This window comes from Crocodylus siamensis, chromosome 4 (assembly GCF_052110815.1).
Source record: "Crocodylus siamensis isolate JL-2025a chromosome 4, ASM5211081v1, whole genome shotgun sequence".
Classification (NCBI taxonomy): domain Eukaryota; kingdom Metazoa; phylum Chordata; order Crocodylia; family Crocodylidae; genus Crocodylus; species Crocodylus siamensis.
The window spans coordinates 29,550,368-29,572,101 of record NC_143398.1 but is presented as its reverse complement, the minus strand read 5'-3'; the positions used below and the strand labels follow the sequence as shown (position 1 = coordinate 29,572,101).

At 45.0% G+C, this 21,734-nt stretch overlaps 1 protein-coding gene across 1 annotated transcript in view; it reads left to right on the top strand.

The window, feature by feature from the left end:
- The window catches only part of CERK (ceramide kinase), a 67,815-nt gene that overhangs the window by 6,094 nt on the left and 39,987 nt on the right, over window positions 1-21,734 (top strand). The window contains exons 2-3 of the mRNA XM_090042104.1: window positions 17,998-18,108; window positions 20,222-20,344. Coding sequence (XP_089898230.1) covers window positions 17,998-18,108; window positions 20,222-20,344 — 234 coding nt within the window. The remainder of the gene's footprint in view (window positions 1-17,997; window positions 18,109-20,221; window positions 20,345-21,734) is intronic.

Here is a 21,734-nt window from a genome sequence, read left to right as displayed (position 1 = left end):
GAGTGAGGCAAAGAAGTGGTAGATGAGCTTTAAAAATGTTTAGACACCTACCTGGTCCTATTACACTCAATTTATAAACTTTTAGTAAAACTTAGGACTTAGTTTAAGGTTCTAAAAAGAGAATGGTGTGAGAGGAACAAAGGGAAGCTCCTTTGTGAAGAGATTAAGGCACCACTTGGAAAACAGTAAGGCTGATATACCTATTCTATTGGTTTGGCAACTGTCAATCCATCTGGATCCTAGATTCATAGATTGTAAGGCTGGAGGGGACCTTGGAAGATCATAGGGTCCAGCCCCCTGCACCAAGCAGGAAAGACAACTGGGAGTCAAGTGACCCCAGCAAGGTGACTGTCTAGTTTCCTCTTGAAGATCTCCAGGGTAGGTGATTGCACCACCTCTGGAGGGAGCTTATTCCACAGTCTGGACACCCTGACTGTGACTAAGTTTTTCCTAATGTTGAGCCTGAATTGGTCTTCCAGGAGTGGTATTCTGGCCATTACTCCTAGTATTCCCCTTGGGTGCCGTGGTGAACAGTCCCTTATCAAGCCCTTGATGTACTCCCCTAGTGTAGCAGTAAGCTGTTACAAGGTCCCCTCTCAGCTTTATTTTCTTCAGGCTGAAGAATCCCAGATCCCTCAACCTTTTCTGGTATGGCTTGCCGTGCAAGACAGATCACATGGGTGGCTCTTCTTTGGACTCTCTTAAGTTTGTCCATGTCCTTGTTAAAGTGTAGTGCCCAGAATTGGATGCAGTACTCCAGCTGCGGTCTCACTAGTGCCGAGTAGAGCGGAAGAATCACCTCCTTGGTTTTGCTGGAGATGCACTGATTGATGCATGCCAGAGTATTATTTGCCCTAGTGGCTACAGCATTGCACTACTGGCTCATATTCATACTGTGGTCTATTATTACCCCCGGGTCCCTCTCATTTGTGGTGCTAGTCAGTTTGATGCTGCCAAGCCTGTAGGTGTGTTGGGGGTTGCTGATTCTGAGGTGGAGCACTTTATATTTCTTGACGTTGAACTTCATCAAGTTCTGATCTGTCCAACTTGCTAGCCTGTCTAGGCCCATCTGTATCTGTAGCCTATCTTGAAGCATGACCATGCTTCCCCATAACTTGGTGTTGTCTGCGAATTTGGCCAGTGAACTCTTCATCACCACATCCAAATCATGAATAAAGATGTTGAAAAGTACTGGACCAAGCACTGACCCCTGCAGGACACCGCTGCCCCCTTCTCACCAGGATGACACAGATCTGTTCACTACGACTGTCCTGCAGCCAATTTTTCACCCACCTGACTGTCTGAGTTAAGCCCACAATCCTCCAATTTTCTCGGAGGACATCATAGGATACTAGATCAAAGGCCTTTTGGAAGTCTAGGTATACAATGTCAACCTGCTCTCTCATGTCCAGGTGGTGAGTTCCCTGGTCACAGAAGGAGATGAGGTTGGTAAGGCAAGACCTGCCTGCGATAAAGTCATGCTGGCTGTCATTCAGAATCTTACCGTCTGCAAGCTTATCGCAGATAGATTCCTTGATAAACTTTTCTTGGATTTTTCCTAGGATGGAAGTTAGGCTGATTGGTCTATAGTTATCTCCTGCCCTTCTTGTGGATGGGCACAACACTGGCCCTCTTCCAGTCCTCAGGGACTTCCAGAGTGCCACAAGTTGTGGAAGAGTGGTTTGCCAGGGGTTCCACAATGACTTCGGCCAGCTCCTTCTGCACTTTTGGATGAAGATCATCCAGTCCTGCTGACTTGTATATGTCTAATTTTTTAAAATTGGTCATACACCAATTCTATGGCAACAGTAGGTAGGCGATTATTCTTACCGTGCTTATCCTATACTCTACCTGGTGTTGTTTTCCCCTTGGTCTGGTGAAAGACTGAGGCGAAGTAGACATTCAGAACTTAAGCTTTCTTCTGGGTGTTGGTAGCCAGTTCTCCTGAGTTGCTGAACAATGGCCCTACACTCCTATTTGTTTTTATCCTGTTCCCTATGTACGTAAAGAAGGATTTCTTGTTGTCCTTGATTCCCTTTGCTAATCTAAGTTTGGTCCCACTTTAGCCTTCCTTAACTGTTCCCTACAAATGCATCATTCCCATATATCATGGTGTACGCATGAGGTCACCCAGACCATTGATGCATGTGCCTAGGCAGGAGTATGGAGGAGTGGAGGCTGCCCAGACCTTCCATCCCTGCCTTAGGCCATTGAGATAGAATTCAGAGGCCAAACCAAGTCCAGATGTTTGGTGCCTCCATGGGTGTAGTTGTATAAGTGTCCAGATGTTGAACCTGGGTCTCTTGTGTGGTAGACAAGAATTCTACCACTGAACAACAGGGGACTCCACCTATTCTAGTAAAATTTCATTTTGTGAGGAAAAAAATGACACTTTTCAGCTGTTACAGCTAGTTCTTTTGCTATTATCCTCTAATAAATTGTGTTTTAATGTTAAGTTGTTTGTTCATGCCACAATATATTTGTTATACTTTTATGGCAAAGTAATTCTTTACCTCACCACTCCTGCTAGTGCCAGCTTGCCACAATATATTTTCATATGTTTACTTCAGTCTGATTTAGTGAATAATGCAGGGTATTGGCCACCCCTGCACATGTGCCAGAGAATGGCACACTACAGCCAGCCCAGACTTTGGGCAGCTTCTGCTAGCAGCTGCAGATCTTCAGCCCCAGTATTAGTTCTGTGGCTGCAACATCTGTGTGTGCACCTCTGGGCTAGCTGTGGAAGGCAGCTGGGAAGCTGCAAACAGCTGTGCTGGGCTCTGGACCCCTGGCACCAACTCTGTGGCGGTAGTGGGTGAATGCACAGCTTGCAGCACATGGCAGGGAAGGGACTGGGGCAGCACAACCCCAGCACCTCCCCTGCCATTTACCCAGAGACATGCGTGCAGCCACTGTCAGCAATAAGAATCGGGCCCCTTGCAGCACCCCCGTCTCTAGCATGCTGAGTTGAGGCATGGGTGGAAGTTGGGGTGATTTTGGCACTCTGGCCAAAAATGTTGCCAACCATTTGAATAATGCAGTGAGGCTTCTACTTTTTTTAGAAGTAGTTTTTAGTCTATTTGACTTCAGCATTAAGAATATTGTGTGTATATATACACATATATACCCCTCTCCTCCCACACTTGCTCTTTAAGTTCAGTTTAAACTCTGTTCTGTTACTTCTAATCTTTTTGGTGCATTTGAGTTCAAGTACTTTTAATGGAATTTCTCTCTTCCAACTTTGTATCCAAAAATCACATGCCTGGCTCTTAGTGATAAATCATGCTCAGTTATTGATTAATCAAGCTTAACCTTTATTTTAGTATTCCTTCGGAGTAATTTTGTGATCCAGTCCTAACTGATGACAAAGTCTGTAGGCACTGAAAATGTCTCAGTACATGTAACTTACTGGAGAGCAGACAGCATATTGGATATTTATTTGTATTGGCACTTTGGAGATCCTCAGTACAACATGCATTAATATTTTCCTACTTTCACCTCTTAGATTTGCTTTAATATTAATGCACACTTAGTCTGTAGTCAGCTCTTTGAAAAGACGTTTATGAATACTTCAAAGAGGTTTGAATGAAGACTCTAATTTTGGAAGCAAAATCAATATGGAAAAGGATAACATTTCTGTAGTTAAAATGATTTGTCTACTTTGTGTATTAATTACTGTAGAATATGTGTAAAATAAATTTTTTCTGCATTAGGATTCAGTGTATCAGAAGTTTTTGCACAAATTACACAAGCTGTCTGACAGAGCATACTGTTTGCTCTGCATGATGATGAGATCTTGGCTTTGTAGAAATGTGTTTACAAATTTTAATTGGCCGTTTCATTTTTTAAATCATGTGGCAAACCACATAGGTCCCAAAGAGAACTATACATTAGAACGTCATATTCCCTGTACATTGCTATTGTTAGGAAAGAGTCTCTCTCCCTCAAAAGCAAGGTTGTAAAGTTAACCATGTTATCACTTACTGAGAGCTGCTATAGTTGGATTGACTCCCATGTTCTAGCAAATGCTGTGTGTACTGGTTGTAAATGTGGACTTTATATAGGATTACTGAGATTAGTTATCATAAATAATCAGAATGGAATACTATACATTGGAATACTCTGATCTTGCCAGTGAGGACTTGGGGCTCTGAATTTGAAACAGTGGCAGGAAAAGAGTTTTGGACCTAGATCTTCAGAACATTGAACTGAGTTAGTTTGAGATATCGTCACTTATGTTCCTGAAAGCTGAGTAGGCAAACTAATTCTGTCTTGTAAAGCTGCCTCTTTAAATAAAAGAAGAATAAAACATCTCCATATTACATCTGTAAACTATGCTTTTTAGTCATAAGTACTCAGTTAATATTGAAACTTAAAATATTTTATTGCTGTTTAGATGTGTTGGCTCTTGTAACAGGGGGCCTTCTCAGGGTCAGTTTAACCATGGGCCGCCCACCTATTTCTGGGCTAACTGCCCGCCTTCTCGCCTGCCATCCCTTGTTGTTAATTATGTAACAAATGTTAATGAAGCGGGAGGCTGCCCATTTCCTGCCCCAATGGCAGGGGGCACTATCTGCAGCTCCATTCCTCCCCTACACCGAAGCCCAAGCATTGCAGATGGCATCTTGATGTTATTATAATCACTGGCCCCCCACACTGGGCCCCAGAGTCTTTCTAATTGAACCCCACCTGTATTCCTCTCTTCAGGTGGCCTATTCCACCTTCATCCTCGGCAAACATCATTCCCTGAGCTGCTTCCCTCTCACGGGTGTGGTCCCCCTGGGACCCTGGGCTACTAGCCCTGGCCCACCTCCATGCCAGTCGGAACCCCAGGCCCTCAGCTCTAGGGCATTCCTCACGGTGGGCCCCTGGCCCTTTGACCCTTCCGGTCCTGGCCCCAGCACTGACCATTTGGGGGAAATGTCAGACAGGTTCATGAGTCCATGGCCTCACACTCTTCCTCTGGGGTCCACCTTCCAGACCCTCCAAACAAGGGGTAACCCACCCAGTTGTGGGAGCTGGGGTTAAGGTGCCCCGACCTGCCTTTCACCGGGGTGGTAACTGGCCTGGCATTTCCTGGGGGCTCCCACATCACTGGGAGCCCCACCAGGCGACCCACTCCTGGCAGGGTGCAGTTTTAGGTCGTACTCAGGACCAGGAGCCTCCATACCGTCCCCTACAGCTCCTCCCTTACCTCTAGATGATATCAGCAGCCCTCCGGCCAGGAGATGTTGTTGCCTGGCCTCCAGCAGCAGAACTGCCCTGTTTATATGGGCAGACCCAGATTCAAAATGGCTGCCCTCATCAGGCACCTGGTAGCTGCTAGCTCCAGGCCCTTAAAGTGGCAGGCACAACCAGTGCCACATCTCTGTAGACTGGATTATTTCTTGGTTTATAAATATCTACCAACCTGCTGAATTTCCAGTTGTAGTGTTCAGCTTTTCTCTTCTGTTCCTGTGCTGAAATAGTGCAATTGCCAGAACTGTCAGTTAGAGCAGAATTTGGCTTAAAAAATGTTGTCTTTACTTTCCAGGGCAGAGCGGGTCTGCATGTAAACCAGTGATTCTCAACCAGGGTGCTGCAAGATCTTTTACCTGGCACCCCATGGCACCCTTGAATGTTAGCACTGTTAAGTGTGCAAACATGAGTCATAAGATTTTTCTGAAGTTTGTGTCTTACATCCCTTCTAAAAACCCATGTTTTGAGCAGGGTGGGGTTCACTTTGTGAATAAGAGTTAGACATTTTGTACGTCAAGCACAAGACACTTCCCTCCCAGCCCTTTATCCTTGGAACAATGATAGTTTTTGCAGACATTTTTCTAGTCTGTCAACTAGTATGTTTTCTGTAAAATCATTGTTACCCAGATCTTAAATTAGTGGTGACTAGACTGTCTTTTCAGTTTGCTGACTCTGGTTTGCCCATTGTCAGCAAACTGAAGAGAGAAAAGGAAAGCCATATAGCCTTAATGCGCCAGTATGTGTAATATATTTAATTTTATTAGTGCCTTGTTTCCATTATATATAACATATAAAAAAAAAAACTTGTAGCAGCTTAAAGAACAATTATTTAAATTTGAGCTTTGCAGTTACCAAGAGTTACTATAACAGTTGCAAAACCTGTAGTATTCTAAAAATAGTTTTGTTAAAACTGTTAGTTTCCTGAACTTTAGCATATGCTTGCTTTCCTTGTATATCAAAATGAAATGACTATGCTTCTCTTTTCTTTATAAAAAAATATCCTTAATTTAGTGAGTTTCAAAGCAACATTTAGATGTGGATTTAGCAGAGGAACAAGTAGCAATACAGTATGTAGAGGCCTATTTTTGTCTATGTCTACAATAGTTTTCCAAATGGACTTCAGTTACATAAGATGATTAACGCAACTGTCTCAAGTAGTTGAAAAGGAGCTAGGGGGGTTGACATACAAGTTAATATTCACAGAATTTAACTTGTTTATTTAAATATACTCACAACTAGCAAATGACTGAATACTGCCAAATTTTCATTAAAATATTGTCATAGCAAGACACTTGCTGTACTTTAGGACACAGATCCAAGTGTTAGTTTAAATAAAAAAATCAAACGGACAACATCAGTGTGACAGGGGGCAGCTCCTGGGGCCAGGCCTCATGCTGGCCCATCCACCTGTGTCCATTGGGCAGTCTGCCCAGTTTCACCTGCCACACCTTTGCTGTTCCATAAACTGTCGGTATAATGTGGGAGATTGCCCATGTCCTGCCCTGATGCTAGGGGACGCTATCTGCAGCTCTGAACCTTCCCTACACCACAGCCCATGCCTCACAGATGGCAGCCAGATTAGTATTACTTCCTGGTCTGAGACCAGAGCAAACCCAATCCAAAGTTTGGCTCCACTCACCTGTGCATTCACACTGCCTCCCCTCTCATACTACGCCCCGCCTCTCACTGGGGCCTCTGGCATACCGCCCATTACTGGGTCACACGCCACTGCCCTTGCTCCTGCTTGAGCGGCCCCTCTTGGGCCATCAGGCTTCACTACTCACATACTGGCTTCACCACTCAGTCCTTTGATTCCCGTGAGCTCCCCTGCGCTACGTGGTCCGGCCTTGTGCCAAACCCTGGGCTAGTTCTTCCCCAAGCCCCTCACCAGGCAGCTTTACATTACACCCCACCCTGGGGTCTCTGTCTCATGCTTGCAACTGACTTCTCATGGAGCTGGTCCTTGCTCTGGCCTTCAGGCTTACTCCCATTTGGCCCTACCCAGCACACCCCTCGGACTGTCCTTCAGGCCTGCTCCCACTTCAGCCCTACTCTGGGCAGGGCCTCCCAGTGCTCTACACATGAACATCTCTGGGGGCGCTGGGGTCTGCATGCCTGCTGGGCCCAGGCACCTACATGTGGGCATACCTGGCCCCACTACTCCCGCAGCTCTCAGAATTACCCACCACATGGTGGGGGCTGGGGTGAAGGCACACCGATTTGCTTTTCACCAGCAGGGTAACTGGCCTGGCATTTCCTGGGGGCTCCTGCACCACTAGAAGCCCCACCAGGCCACCCGTCCCTGGGAGGGTGCAGTTTTAGGTCATGCCCAGGACCCAGAGCCTCCTGCTCTCACCTCTAGACGTCCCATGCCGCTCAGCCAGGCGATGTTTCTGCCTGGGCTGGCAGCAGCAAACTGCAGTCGTTATACGCTTTGTGTTCCAAAGTAGTTGCCCTCATCAGACACCTGGTAGCTGCCTGCCTCTGCCCTTGAAGTGGCAGGCACCCAAAGGTGCCCTGCCACAATTAGTCGGTAGCATTCTGCCTTATGAATTTTCACATTATAAAGTGTCCCTATTCTTTGGAGCAGCACTAACTCAAAGTCCTGAGGCTGGCATCATGAAGGACATGAAATTAAGCATAGGAAAGAAATCTCTCTCAATACTGGAGTTAATCATGGTCAAGCAGAGCAGCTGTAGCTTTCAAGAAGTTTGTTTAATTAAAACAGGAACCTTGCATGTAACAGCATCTATACAATATATATTTTGATTTCCTCCAAGAAGGACGAATGGGAACTTTGGGTTGTAATTTAGTCTTGCTTCACTTTTAATGATTTAATGATTCTGTGCGTATTGAAATTACAGACAGACTTTGGAACAAAGGCAAAGTATTATGCATTGTTTATGCAAAGACTGTACTCGATTGGCTGTTCATTTAGTCAATAAAGCTGTAAGCACTTAGGGAGGTACGCCACCAAGCCTGACTGAAAACACTTCCGTAATCTGGAATCAACTTTACTGAAGCAAGTGGAGCTAGCCAAATACAAAAAGAAAGTGGTGGTGGATCTTCCTGGTTTGGAGGAAAGACTATGATGTGAAATGTGTGCTTGATGTATTCATTCCTTAAGCATTTTAAAAAAAAATCCCACAGTAAAACAAACAAGCAAACAAAAAAACCCACGCACAACTTATTAAGACTGATTTATGCTATTCATGGAGAGACAATTGCAAAAGGGAAAGGCATCAAGAGTACAGTTAGTAGATAAATATGGACTTCTTCTAAGGGAATAATCTCTCAACAAAAAGAGAGAGGAAGAGAACCACTCTGTTTCTGTAGACATGTTGGGGATTATTCAAGTTCATTTTATTGAGGCAGAGGGGAGAAGGGTGGTGTCTTAGTAAGATCTGTTGCAGCTTGCCACTATTCAGGTTCCCAGTTTAGGAAATTCTGAGAGAGTAGGCAGTGGATTGCTCTCCTACCATTTTGACCAAGAAAACGTCAGAGTTAAGGCCAGTGAGGCTCACATTCAGTACAATGGGTTTTTTTTCTGTATTAAATCAATAACTTTTGAAAAATTGGATCCAACTGATTCAGACGTTGGGAAATTATCTAGGTGTCATTTCTCATGCTTCAGAGTGAGACCAGAAGAGGTAAAAAGGGAATTTATGCCTTTTAAATTACATATTCTAACTGATAACTGATTTAGACCTTGAAGTCCTTTCTTTAGAACAGTGATCTCCAACCTTTTTAAGCACAAGCTTACTTTTTGAATTAAAGTACAACCTAGGATCTACCTCCAAGAATAGTGTAGAAACAACAGTTATAATTTTTCCAGTACCTAAAAAGAGGACACTTGCGGGCAGGAAAGGTGGAAGGTAAGAGAAGCGGGGGAATATATGATGGGGGGCAGTGATATGCCTATGCCCTGCCTCTGCTCCTAACTCCCAAGCCCCTACACCCCCATGCTGCCTGTGCCCTGCAGCCCCCTGCCCCTCACTCTTGACCCGCCGCCCCTGCACCCCCAGCTGTGCTGCGCATGCAACATTCTCTCTCTCTCTCTCTCTCCTGGGAGTTTGCCGAGGCGCACATGTAGACCATGTGACCCCCAACAGCCAATCACCTTGTCTGCTGCTCCCAGCCCCAAGCAGCCAGCCTGAGAAAGCAGAGGCAAAGCAAAAACCTGGATATTTGCTCACATTTAAAAAACCTGCCGGGACACGAGGACAGGGGTCCAAAAAAAAAGGGCCATGTTTGGGAAAACCCAGATGTATGGTAACCCTAGGACTGAGACCGAGATCGACTGGTCAGTCATGGAGCCTCTGACTATTACGATTTACTGGTTGGTGACTACTGGTCTAGAAGGACAATGGATCTTTGTAGTACTTGCATGGTTTCTAGTACTACTGCAGCCTTTTAAGTTAGTTTGGCACTGAGATTTTTCAAACCATGGATAAAATTAAATGGTCAAACAGCAAGTAAACTAGTATCCATGCTATAAAATAGACATTGTCTTCAGGGCAGGATCAGCTCCACCAGGCCATGTGTTAGTGCACTTTATTGGGATCCATAAATAGTTGGACCTCAGGCTTAGCTCTCTGCTGCTCCGGGGATTTCTGGAGTCTGATCCTGTGGAACAGCCCAGGTGCTATATGCAGATTGTGGCCTAGCAGCAAGATGCTCATTCCAGGGGAATTCCCAGGGACTATAACTGCAAGTGTGGGAGCCCCTATGCATATTCTCCGGCTTACAGATGCACACCCTAAGTTGCAGCTCAGCAGCACCCCAATAAGCACACTTGCGGAAATCCTCTGCAGGGGATCAGCAAACTAATACATCCCAAATTGACTACGTTTGGTTGGGGCAGTATTTTGGGGCCTTGCAGTGCAACAGTGGGCTTGAACACCTTTTTATTTGCAACTTCTGTTGACATAAACACATTTATGGTGGCACAAGGGTAGCATCTATGAGAAATTTTAGAGAGATTTTCTTAACTTGCATAGTGTTTCATAGTTTCTAGGGTCAGAAGGGACCTGAGCAGATCACCTAGTCCGACCCCCTGCCATGGCAGGAAAGAATACTGGGGTCAGATGACCCCAGCAAGATGTTCATGTAACCTCCTCTTAAAAACCCCCAGGGTAGGAGCCTGCACCACTTCTCTTGGAAGTTGGTTCCAGACCCTAGCCGCCCTGACCGTGAAGTAACGCCTCCTGATGTCTAACCTAAACCTACCCTCTGCCAGCCTCTGACCGTTATTCCTGGTCACTCCTGGCGGTGCTCGGGGGAACAGTGACTCCCCCAATGCCTGCTGATCCCCCCTGACTAGTTTATAACAGGCCACAAGATTCCCCCTCAGCCTTCTCTTGTGGAGGCTGAACAGGTTCAGGTCCCGTAGCCTCTCCTCATAGGGCCTGCCCTGTTGTCCCCTGATCATACGAGTGGCCCTTCTCTGGACCCTCTCCATGCTGTCTGCATCCCTCTTGAAGTGCGGCGCCCAGAACTGGACACAGTACTCCAGCTGCGGCCTGACCAGTGCCTCATAAAGAGGAAGGATCACCTCCTTGGACCTGCTGGAGATGCATCTGTGGATGCATGACAAGGTGCGGTTGGCCTTCCTAACTGCCTCCCCACACTGCCGGCCCATGTTCATCTTGGAGTCAATGATGACCCCCAGATCCCTTTCTGCCTCTGTGCTGACAAGGGGGGAGTTCCCTAACCTGTAGGTACGGTGCCGGTTGTTCCTCCCGAGGTGCATTACCTTGCACTTGTCTGTGTTGAAACCCATCCTATTCTCGTCCGCCCACCCTTGTAACCTGTCTAGGTCTGATTGTAGCCTGTTGCATCCTTCCAGTGTGCCCACGTCCCCCCACATCTTAGTGTCATCAGCAAATTTGAACAGGGTGCTTTTTACCCCCTCGTCCAAATCACTGATGAAGATGTTGAACAGCGCGGGCCCGAGGACCGAGCCCTGCGGAACCCCACTGCCCACATCCTTCCAGGTTGAGAAGGACCCATCCACTACCACCCTCTGGGTGCGGCCCACCAGCCAGTTGGCGACCCATTTGCCACAGCCCCCCAGTTTCTTAATGAGAACGGGGTGAGAGACAGTGTCAAAAGCCTTCCGGAAGTCCAGGAAGACTGTATCCACTGCTACCCCTGCATCTAATGATCTGGTGATCTGATCGTAAAAGGCCACCAGGTTGGTCTGACATGACCTGCCACTGATGAACCCGTGTTGGTTGCCCCTAAGCATGCAGTCCCCTGCTGGCCCCTCCTGGATGTGTGCCAGCATAATTTTCTCAAACAGCTTGCCTAGGATCGAGGTAACACTGACCGGCCTATAGTTTTCCGGGTCCTCCTTCCTGCCTTTTTTGAAGATGGGAACCACGTTGGCCCTCTTCCAGTCCTCCGGTACCTCACCAGAGCACCACGAGTGCTCGTAAAGCTGTGCCAGGGGACTTGCAATGACCTCGGCTTATCTGGACCGGCTGACTTGAATACGTCCAACCCCTCCAGAAGCTCCCTAACTAAATCCTCGCTAACCCGTGGCCCAGGTGTGCCTCCCCCGGGGCCCAAGTTGGCCCAGCAGGGAGGTGGCTGTTCTGGTCCCTACTTAGGAAGGCAGAGGCAAAGAAATCGTTAAACATGTTAGCTTTGCCATCTGGTGTGACGACCAAATTTCCCAGCGCATCCTGCAAGGGCCCCACATTACCCGGGACCTTCTTTTTACCCCCTACGTATTTAAAAAAGGACTTCTTATTGTCCTTAATCTGGGAAGCTAGTCCCAGTTCCATCTCTGCCTTGGCCTTCCTAACTACCCCCTACATCCCCGAGCAACTGCAGAATAGTCCTCCCTGGTGATGACCCCTTCTTTCCATTGGGTGTAAGCCTCCTTTTTAGCAAGGAGACATTCCTGGATGCTTTTGGTGAGCCATGGAGGCTTGTGTGCTCTCCTGCTCCCTATGATCCTCGTTGGGATTACCTTCCTTTGGGCATGGAGGATCATCTCTTTAAGGAGCGACCACTCTCCTTGGACACCTGGCTCCCCTCCCCTCTGGGACCTCAGCACTTCTCCAACTATCCTCCTTAGCTTGCTGAAGTTTGCCCTCCTAAAATCTAGGGCCGCTGCCTTACTGCATGCCTTTGCCACCTTGTGCTGGATGGTGAATTCCAGCAGGTGATGATCGCTGTTGCCCAGGTGGTCGAGCACCCACAGCCCCCTCACCAGGTCATCACCCATGGCCAGCACTAGGTCCAACAAGGCGTCTCCCCGGTGGGGCTGTGCACCTCCTGGGTTAGATGGAGGTCCTGCACTCTGTCCAAGAACCTACGTGAGCATTCAGACCTGGCTGATTGTTCTTCCCAGCAGATGTCTGGGAAGTTCAGGTCCCCCATGACTACCACATCCTTAACCTTCACTAACTCTGTGAGCTGACCCAAGAATTCCTGGTCAAGCTCTTCTGCCTGGTTGGGAGGTCTGTAGTAGACTCCCACCGTTAAGTCTCTTTCCCCTCGACTGCCTTGTACCCTAACCCAAAGCACTTCAAAGTGCCCCTCCCCAGACTCCTTGCTAATTGACGAGGATGTGTATTCCTCCTTAATATAGAGTGCCGTGCCCCCACCTCTCTTTCCTATCCTGTCTCTCCTGTACAGCCTATAGCCCTGGACATTCACCGCCCAATCATGTGTTGTGTCCCACCACATTTCCGTAATCCCCACTATGTCCGGGCTGGTGTCAGCCAGCAGGAGGGTGAGTTCCTCCTGCTTGTTACCCATACTACGAGCGTTTGTGTAGAGGCATTTGAGGCCTCCTGTGGATGTGTGTCCTGGCCCCTATCTCTTACCTGCTTATTCGCTTCGCTCGTTGGGCTGGGCTGGGCTGTAGTTGTGGGTGCTGTTTGGTCTGGCAGTCTGATGTTTCCTCCACCCTCATCTTCCCCTTCCCCTGACGAGCCTATCCCCATTAAGTGATGATTTTTGTGTTTTTGCCTTGTAAAGTCCAGTTGTAAGTCAGCTTCTATTTTTTTTAACACTATAATCCTGCATTATAATTCTGCATCTAGAACCTGAAACTTTAATGATAAGTCAACAGCCAAAGACAATAGATGACTTCCCTGCTAGCGTGATAGGCATTCTACCATATCATGGTATTGACTTCAAAATTACTCTCCAACCAAAAGCCGTCAGAATAAGCTTGGAGTCTGGAACTTCCCCAGTGGAAAAGCATGGATGCAAAAAACATCGTCTGCTTCTGGAGAGGAAATGGATTCCACTGGAGAATTCAGCAGAAATTGTACAGCATGCTATTCTCTAGGCTCTCTGCTCAGTGCTGATTTACCTAGGTCTGCCATTTTTCATTTGAGAGACTCTCCATCTTCATAAAACCCAGTTTGGGATACAGGTTGTCTTTTAAACTTAAGCCATGTAAAATGTGCCAGGATAAATTTGGTGGCTCTGTGTAAATCTTGCAGTAACAGCGATTTGAATATTTTTCATGCAGTAACCCAGTTGTTATCTGTGCGTTTGGGCAGCTTTATTTCCTTGGTATATAGACAATGTACAATAAAGAAATGTGCCTTCTTTTATTACCCTTAGCATCCAGTCACCAAAGCTCTTTTCCAAAATGGGCATTAAAACAATCTGGCATTTTAAGTTTTATTTAATTGGAATGATTTCCATTTAGCATGTGCAAGTAATATGAAAGTGAATTTGATAATTAAATTGCAGTTGTTATAAATATAACAAAGCTGCCTTCCCTAATCAAGCTCATTGGAATGTGCCAGTTATTTCAAAATAAAAGATAAGATGCAAAGAGTGGCAAAAAGGTAGAGCTAAATCCATCTCATTTTCTCCTGGCCATCTTCTCCCACACCCCCTTATTAGGTTTTTTTTTTTTATTTACTACTTCTTATTTAAAGAGCCAGAGTAACTCAGTATTAAAATAACTTTTTTTCACCCAGTTTATTGAAAGAGCTGACCATTTGCTGTAGCAACCCCATATGAAAGAATTAGGTATACAGTCCTGAGGCTGGAAAGGACATCAGGGGTCATTTAACCCCTGCATGAATGCACAATACGCTGTTCCTAAACCATCCCTGTCAAAAGCTTATCCAGCCTTTTCTTGAAAGGCTCTAATGAAGAGATTCTACAGCTTCACTAGGCTGCCTTTTCTCTTGTTGTACTGTTCTGGCATTAAGGGAATATATTCTGAGATGTAATCTTAATCTGTTTTCCTGTAGTTTAAGGCCATTGCTTTGCATCTTCCTCTGTAGAGAGTGAGAACAGTTGCTCAAGATTGTCGTTATGGTGTATTTTTTATGACCACCTTCCAGTTATTTAAAAACTACTACTATCATATTCTCTTCTCCCAGCTAAACATACCTAGTTCTTTCAACATTTCCTCATATGGCTTGTATTCCAGTCCCTTTATCATCTTTGTTCCTTGTTTCTGGATCTTGTCCATCTTATCTACATCTTAAAAATGCAAAGCCTAGAACTGCATACAGTACTCTAGCTGAGGCCTAACCAGTGCCAAGTAAAAGGGTACTCTTACCTACTATGTCTTGTATACAGTACTCCTACTAATGCAGCCCCAACTCCTTTGCTTTTTTTGCTCACTAGTTGAGTTTTTGATTCTCCCCCACACACCCCCAAGATACCTTCTCATGGTAAAACTGAAGTTTTCTGTCCTTTTTTAAGCAAATACATTCACTCATATCTATACTCATGACTGTTAAAGAAACAGCTGCCTCAATCTTATCCACACCTTACAACTACGACATCTAGCACATTTTACACCAAACTGTTATTTTTCAGATATTTATAGAATTTTTAAGAGAGTCAGCTTTCTAAATAAGAGTAATAGTGGGATTAGACCGATCTATAAAGATGAACCAGCATACCTTTCTTCAGTACCAGAAGTGGGGTATAATAGATGAATCAATTGAATGAATAGGTTGTAGGTGGGTAGGAAGCACAGAATCTGTAGAGGAAAACAGTGCCTCTTTAACCTACTATATTCTTTAAGTGTATCAACATATAGAAGACAGAGTGTACAGATGTAGTGTACTGATTAATTCAAGTTATTCTTGCATACATAATCTATAGGGAAAGAGATGCTTATTATGGACAGTTCAGTGAGAACTTCTACAAAGCCAGTACCTGCTCCTGTACCTTCCTCACCCCAAAATTTTTGGTTGTATGAAGAGTGGAATAGAAACCACTCCAAGAAACAATTCTCATTTCACCTTAAATACTTCAGTGACTATTCACCACCTCCCAAAGTGCAGCAGAAAAGCAATGCAAGTGATAAGGCTTGGAGTGTATAATTTCATTACAGTAGAAAATAAGACAACCAAGAGGAGAATGTAGCCCAGTTCCATCGTTCAGTTCAGTTCTTGAGCCCTTCAGTCTAGACCAAGGGACCATTTCTTTGGTTTCAAATGCCGGGTTCTTCTGCTTCCCAGGACCCAGCCAGAAAACAAAAACAATCCTAATGAACACATTTTTAACCTGAAATCAGCAACACAAACTTCAAAGTCCTGAGTTAAATTATACCACAGGGATTAATTACAAATCTCAAGCAATCCAAAATAAATACTCCCAGCATGGATTTGGGCTCACCCTGTTAGTCTTCCCTCAAGGAATCCTCCCTTCCCACTCAAACATTTTCCCCTCCTTTACTTCCCCCTTCCTGTCCTTTTATATCCTGTCAGCCAGTTAACACCCCACCCCCCCATTATTGCTGATTGCCTGCCAGGTGAGGCCCTTTATGGGGTGGCTTATTGTCAGCTTGCTAAGTGCTTCAGGTGCCAGCCTGTAGCTTGCTACAGAGGCACTATTATAGAAAAGTTTAGTAGTGGATTGCTGTCATAATACAGTAACAAAACATATGTAGTCTGAAAGACAAGAACTGTAAAATAATATTAAGGAATTTTTAATTGTTTTGTAGCAGCATGATTTAATATTTAATCCACTGCCAAAACAGCTAGTGAGGCATTGTTCAGTAGGATTTAAAAAATTAAGAATTGATATGAACAGCTCTTCTTCATGAACTGACTGTAATTAATGGGTTAAAAACTTCCCCTGTAGGCAGGATATTCCATCACTATGTCTTACTGCAGGGGTGGCTAATCCTGTGGCATGAGTACCACAAGTGGTGGCACAAGCAGCATGTGTGGTAGGCCTGCGTGAATAGGGAAGTATTCAATTCAGATTTGGCTGACTCGGAGGACAGTGATTCGATTCAGTGATTCAAATCACTGACCCCATTTGATTTGGGCAAATCAGAATCAGAGAGTCGGTGCTGATTTGGTGGTGATTCAGAGATTCGGATTGGCTGGGGAGAGGCAGGCACAGCCAGGTGGCTGCAGGTTCTCCCATGGCTCCTCCACCTGTGCCTGCCTCTTCCCAGGCAGGGGGAGCTGCAGGAGAAGCCCCCATGGCTGCCTTGCCTGGCCCCATCTCCTGCCTGGCCCCAGCCTCCCAGCACTTAAAAAAAAGAAAAAAAAGAAAGAAAAATCCCTGTACTCACCGGCTGTAGCAGCAGTGATTGGGCCTCTGAGGGTTTGTGGCAGAGCCCCCTGTGGAGCACGGAGCAATGAGGGGTAGTGGGGATTGTCCCCCTCCATCTCCACTTGGTACCCGCACAGCAGCTGTTGCATCGTGCGGATGCAGAGTAGCTTGGCAGGGTGCTGTGCACTGTCTGGGAGCTGGGGCAACTTTACCTGTCAGCCAGAGTCTGGCACCACTCAGCCCCAGCAGTCCCAGATCCCAGACAGCACACCATGCCCTGCCAAGCTGCACTGCACCTGCACCATGGGGCAGCTGCCATGTGGGTACCAGGCGTGTGGGGGTGATCCTGGCTGCCTTCCACTGCCCATGCTGCGGTGGGGCGCTCTGCCACGAACCCTCAGAGGCCCCGATTGCCACTGCTACAGCTGGTGAGTGTGACAGCTATGGGACTTCTCCCATGACTCCCCCTGCCCGGGGAGAGACAGGCACAAGCAGAGAAACCATAGGAGAACTTGCAGCCACCTGACTGTGTCTGCCTCTTCCCAGCCAGTCCAAATCTCTCTGACTCTTTTCCAAATAGATTTGGAATCTTCGAATTTAATGGATCTCCCAATTCAATTTGGATTTGGAGATTCGGCCACCAAATTGGGCGGAATCTCCTCCAAATTGAATCAGCAACCAAAGCTTTGCACAGCCTTATGGTGTGGCACAGGGCAGAACAGGGAGGAGATAGGAAGCACAGCAGTAGATAAGGCAGAAAGCAGAGCAGGAGATCAGGCAGAAACCAGAGCAATAGAACAGGCACTAGAACAGCAATAGAAGGGGTGTCAGAGTGATACTCAAAAGTTAGCTCCCACTGTGTTACTGTACTTATGATTTCTTGTAGTTCCTTTCTGAAGTCTTGAGTATCTCCCACTGATAGACAAGGTCTAACAGGGTCAGTGGCAGTTTCACTGTTCCCAGTTCTCCTAACTTTAGGAAATGCATTTGTTACATGTGTTCAAAGTTGTGTGTGGCTTCTACTGATCAAGGCAGCCTTAGGTTAGTGTCATCCCAAGAAAGGACAAGTGGCAAATAGGAGTTTGCCTTCTATTCCTGACTTAGTTGCACCAACTTTTTTCATCGTTTCCTGTCTGATGTTCATTTACTCCTTACACTGTATATGAACATATAACTTACACTAAACTTTTGAAGCTGTTTTAAGATTCTTCTTTATTGTTGATATACATGGATTTTGTGTTTTCACAGAAAATGTTGTTCCAGCCTCTGAGATCATTGCTGTAGAAGAAACCGAAATTGATAAGAAGCAATGTGATAGCGGAAAATGGCAAAAAATGTCAAAACCACATGCTTTCACAGGTATAGTAACTAATCCTATTCTTGAAATCTAGTCTATAATTTAGTCCTGTGAAGGCAATTAGGAAAATTTTTAAAAGGCCTTCAGTCTAAAAGGAAGTTATGAAAAGAGCTTTTATAGAAAAGAATGTGACCAATAGCTTTCTTTTACTATTAAAAAGCTTTAAAAAAGACATTTTTAATTATCTATGTTTTTGTATTTAGTTCTGTAATTTAATCATAACCCTTGCTTTATTATACCTCTCTCAACAAGCAAATAATTGTAGCATTGTAGAATTGTAGATTCTCTACTACTTCGCTAGGGAATTGAATAAAAGCTATTGGGAAATGAGTCCTAAATAAACTTGGCCGGTGTCCAGCTTTTCTGCCAAGCTTGAGAATTCTCACGTATTTTGTATGCAGGTACTTCAGTCATATATTGAAGTGGGGTCTGACAGTAATCCAGCCTCATTAGCAATGTGATGTCAACTCCTTTCCCCTAACCCCAGAAAGGTGGCATGCCCAAACCTTGTGTTGGAGGACTAGAGTCCGTAGATAGGCATGCATTTTTACTGGTAAGAACTTCAGAGAAATTCTTACAGGTAGAAAAATAGGCTAGGGGCTAGAGTGTACATGCATTTCAGCCCTTTTGCTGGCGAGCTATGCAGAGAAAGTGTGGCAGGCTGTCAGTAGGCAGCTCTCTGGGTTTTAAGTCACCTCTTTGACAGCCTACATGGGGTGCACACAGGGTGGCACCCCATGCTGGAGGTATGTGGAAATGGGGCCATGGAGAGCCTCTCTACCTTTGGGCCCCAGCTTTTAAATTGCTGTGTACGCCACCCAGCTGGGCAACATGTGGAATTTAAAGTGGCAGGGCTGTGAATCAGGGTGGTGAGCCAGAGAGGGTAGTATTTAACGCCTGGGGACAGAGAACTAGAATGGAGGGAGGTGAGGTAGGTAATCTTCTAGCTCCCAATTGTACCTGGAAAGTTCCAGGATGGCTCCAGCTGCAGCTGCACGTGCACCTGCCTTTCTGCCCCCATCCTCTGGTCTCCTCCAAACTATACCTCCAGATTGAACTGGAGGAGTGCCCTGGGCAGAGGCTCTTCTTTCTCATCAGGAGCCCTCTAGGGCTGGAGGAGGGTTTCCAAGTCAGGAGAATGGCCCCTCATACTGCAGGCAAGTTTACTGGTGGGATAGGGGTGGGGTTCCCACAGGTTTCCATGACAGCTTGACTCTGAGCACTGTCTCTCTCCTTCTGTTTCCCTTGGACAGCAGGAGGAGAAATAGATACTGGGTGTCCTCAACCCCCAAGAGAAGTGGGCAGCCATTCAAGTTAATACAGGCAGAGAGAGTTCTTCTTGGTTGGAAGAGGTAGAACTTTCTTGTGAAAGATCCTTTTTTTTTCTTCTGCAGGAAAGCCTTTGAATGGCTGTATGCTGTCTTTGTGCTAGGAGAGGCTGTTCTCCTGGCGCAAACATAATGTCAGTACTATGTGGCCAGAACATATTCTTCAAGACTTTAAGTGTATTTATTACTCATGAGAGAGACATTTACTTCCTGGTTCTCTTCCCCTGTACGCACATACTACCAGAGAGGACTAAAATTGACTTTTAAAAGGTTTTTTTAATTGCACTCCATTCCTTTAGTCTCTCTGTCATCTAGTGTGAAATGGGAGATTCTGAGCCCTATGCATTTTAAAGATAGTTATTACTTGAACTTTTCAAACTTGAAATGATGTATTTTTTTTCAAAACAAAAATTCAGGCACATGGATAGAGTAGCTTTTGCATTTCTCAAATCACTTCTGTAATTGGTTTCTGGAAAAGGTAGTATTTCTTGTTAAAGTCCATTTTCAATATTTGAGCAGTAACTGTAATTTGAACTTAAAAGGAATTACTGTGATTATGTTTTTTGTTATCTGGTGATGTGAAACACATTTTTGAATACTTTTTATATGAAAGTTTTCATTCCTCGTCATTCCAATAGAAAAATGTTCCAGGAAGGAATGGTCATAATTTTGTACCCATTAATGCCTTTTCGTTATGTTTTAGTGTTTAAGTATGAACACATGCTACAAAAAGTGCATTTCAGACTTCATGCAAAACTTATGGGATTAAATTGACTTCTTTTGACAGTGCATTATGTTAAAAGAGCACGAAACCACCGCTGGCGGTGCAGTGAAATAACGTTTGGGTGCATTGATGAACAGCTGTGTAACCAGTGGATACAGGCACTTAAAGAATTACTTGATTCACAGAGTAAGTTGAGTAAATTACTCTAATAAACATTATTTTCAAGGCACATGAAGTAGGTTAGTTAAGATTTTGACACATCTCTTAGAACTATCTTTTATATCTTCCCAAGGAAGGGAATGTGGAATTGGCTTGCAGCCTAGCCTATTTGAAGTAGAATAATAGGCATGGAGAAGCTTTGCATATGGGAATGCTGGCAAAGGACCCTGACCTCTATGTGTGCAATATACAGGGGATTGTGCTGCCATATAACCACCTCCCCTAATTTTATTAGCTTCAAACATACACGCTGTCTTTTCTGCCTTCCCACCCTTCTTCCCTCATACTTCTCTCGCTGACTGGAAAGCCAGTGATGTAAGGATTATGCTTTTTTGTGTGTGGTTGTACAGTGCTTAGAAGCTGTTTTGTTATCAGGGCCCCACCATGCTAAGTTCAAGTCAAATGTAGGTATATAGTTATAGTAAATTTTGTCAAAGCTTGGGAAATTAAAACCTATGTCTCTTACAAGTAACTAAAGATGTGCTAACTTTTCCTCCCACAGTAAACCAAGGTAGTATCCACATAAGTGTCATCTTCAAAGTGCTTGCCAATTGCTGGCTGTTTAACTATTATGTTTGAGAGAAGCTTTCTGTCCCTTATAACACAAATTCGAAGAATCATCATCAAATCATAGAAAAATTAGGGCTGTTTAACAGGTCATCTAGCCCCACACCTGGATACAACAGGATTATTTCTAATCTATATCATTCTAGGCAAGTGTCTAAAGAAAGCAAAATCACTCCATTTGTGTATGCTCTTATGTTAATTGTGAATTTCCTTAATGTACAAAACATTAATATTAACTTAATTCTAATTTTGAGAGATCACTTTTTAATGACTAAATTGCTTTACTACTACTAGCCATGAGCTGTCTGGAAGCTACAAGGTTGAACCCTTTTTCTTCTGTAGTTGTAACCCAACAGGGGTTAGCAGATCATCTAACTTGCTTTCACATATAACTCAAACCATGGCATTTAATCCAGTTGTATCTCTCTACTTTATGGTTTCCATAAGGCTTCTGGAGCTGGTACATACTTCCTTGACATATGCCTGGGCAAGACCTGATATTGTCAGCAAAGTTTTCCTTCTCAGTTAAGAGAACTGCAGTACTTCTGTTTTGGATGTAACACATACAGGCCATGTATGTACCATGAGAGGCTGACTGTGTGGTAGACCAATACTACCAAACAGTAGCGTTGCATGGCAAAAACTGCAATACAGTGTTAGTGTGCAGTAGTATTAGGCTGCTGCGCAGTAGCATCATAAAAGTGTTTGTTGGCACTACTGCGGAGTAACTCAGGTTACTGTGCAGTCATTTAGTACTCGTGTAATACTAGTACTTGTATTGAGTACTTGT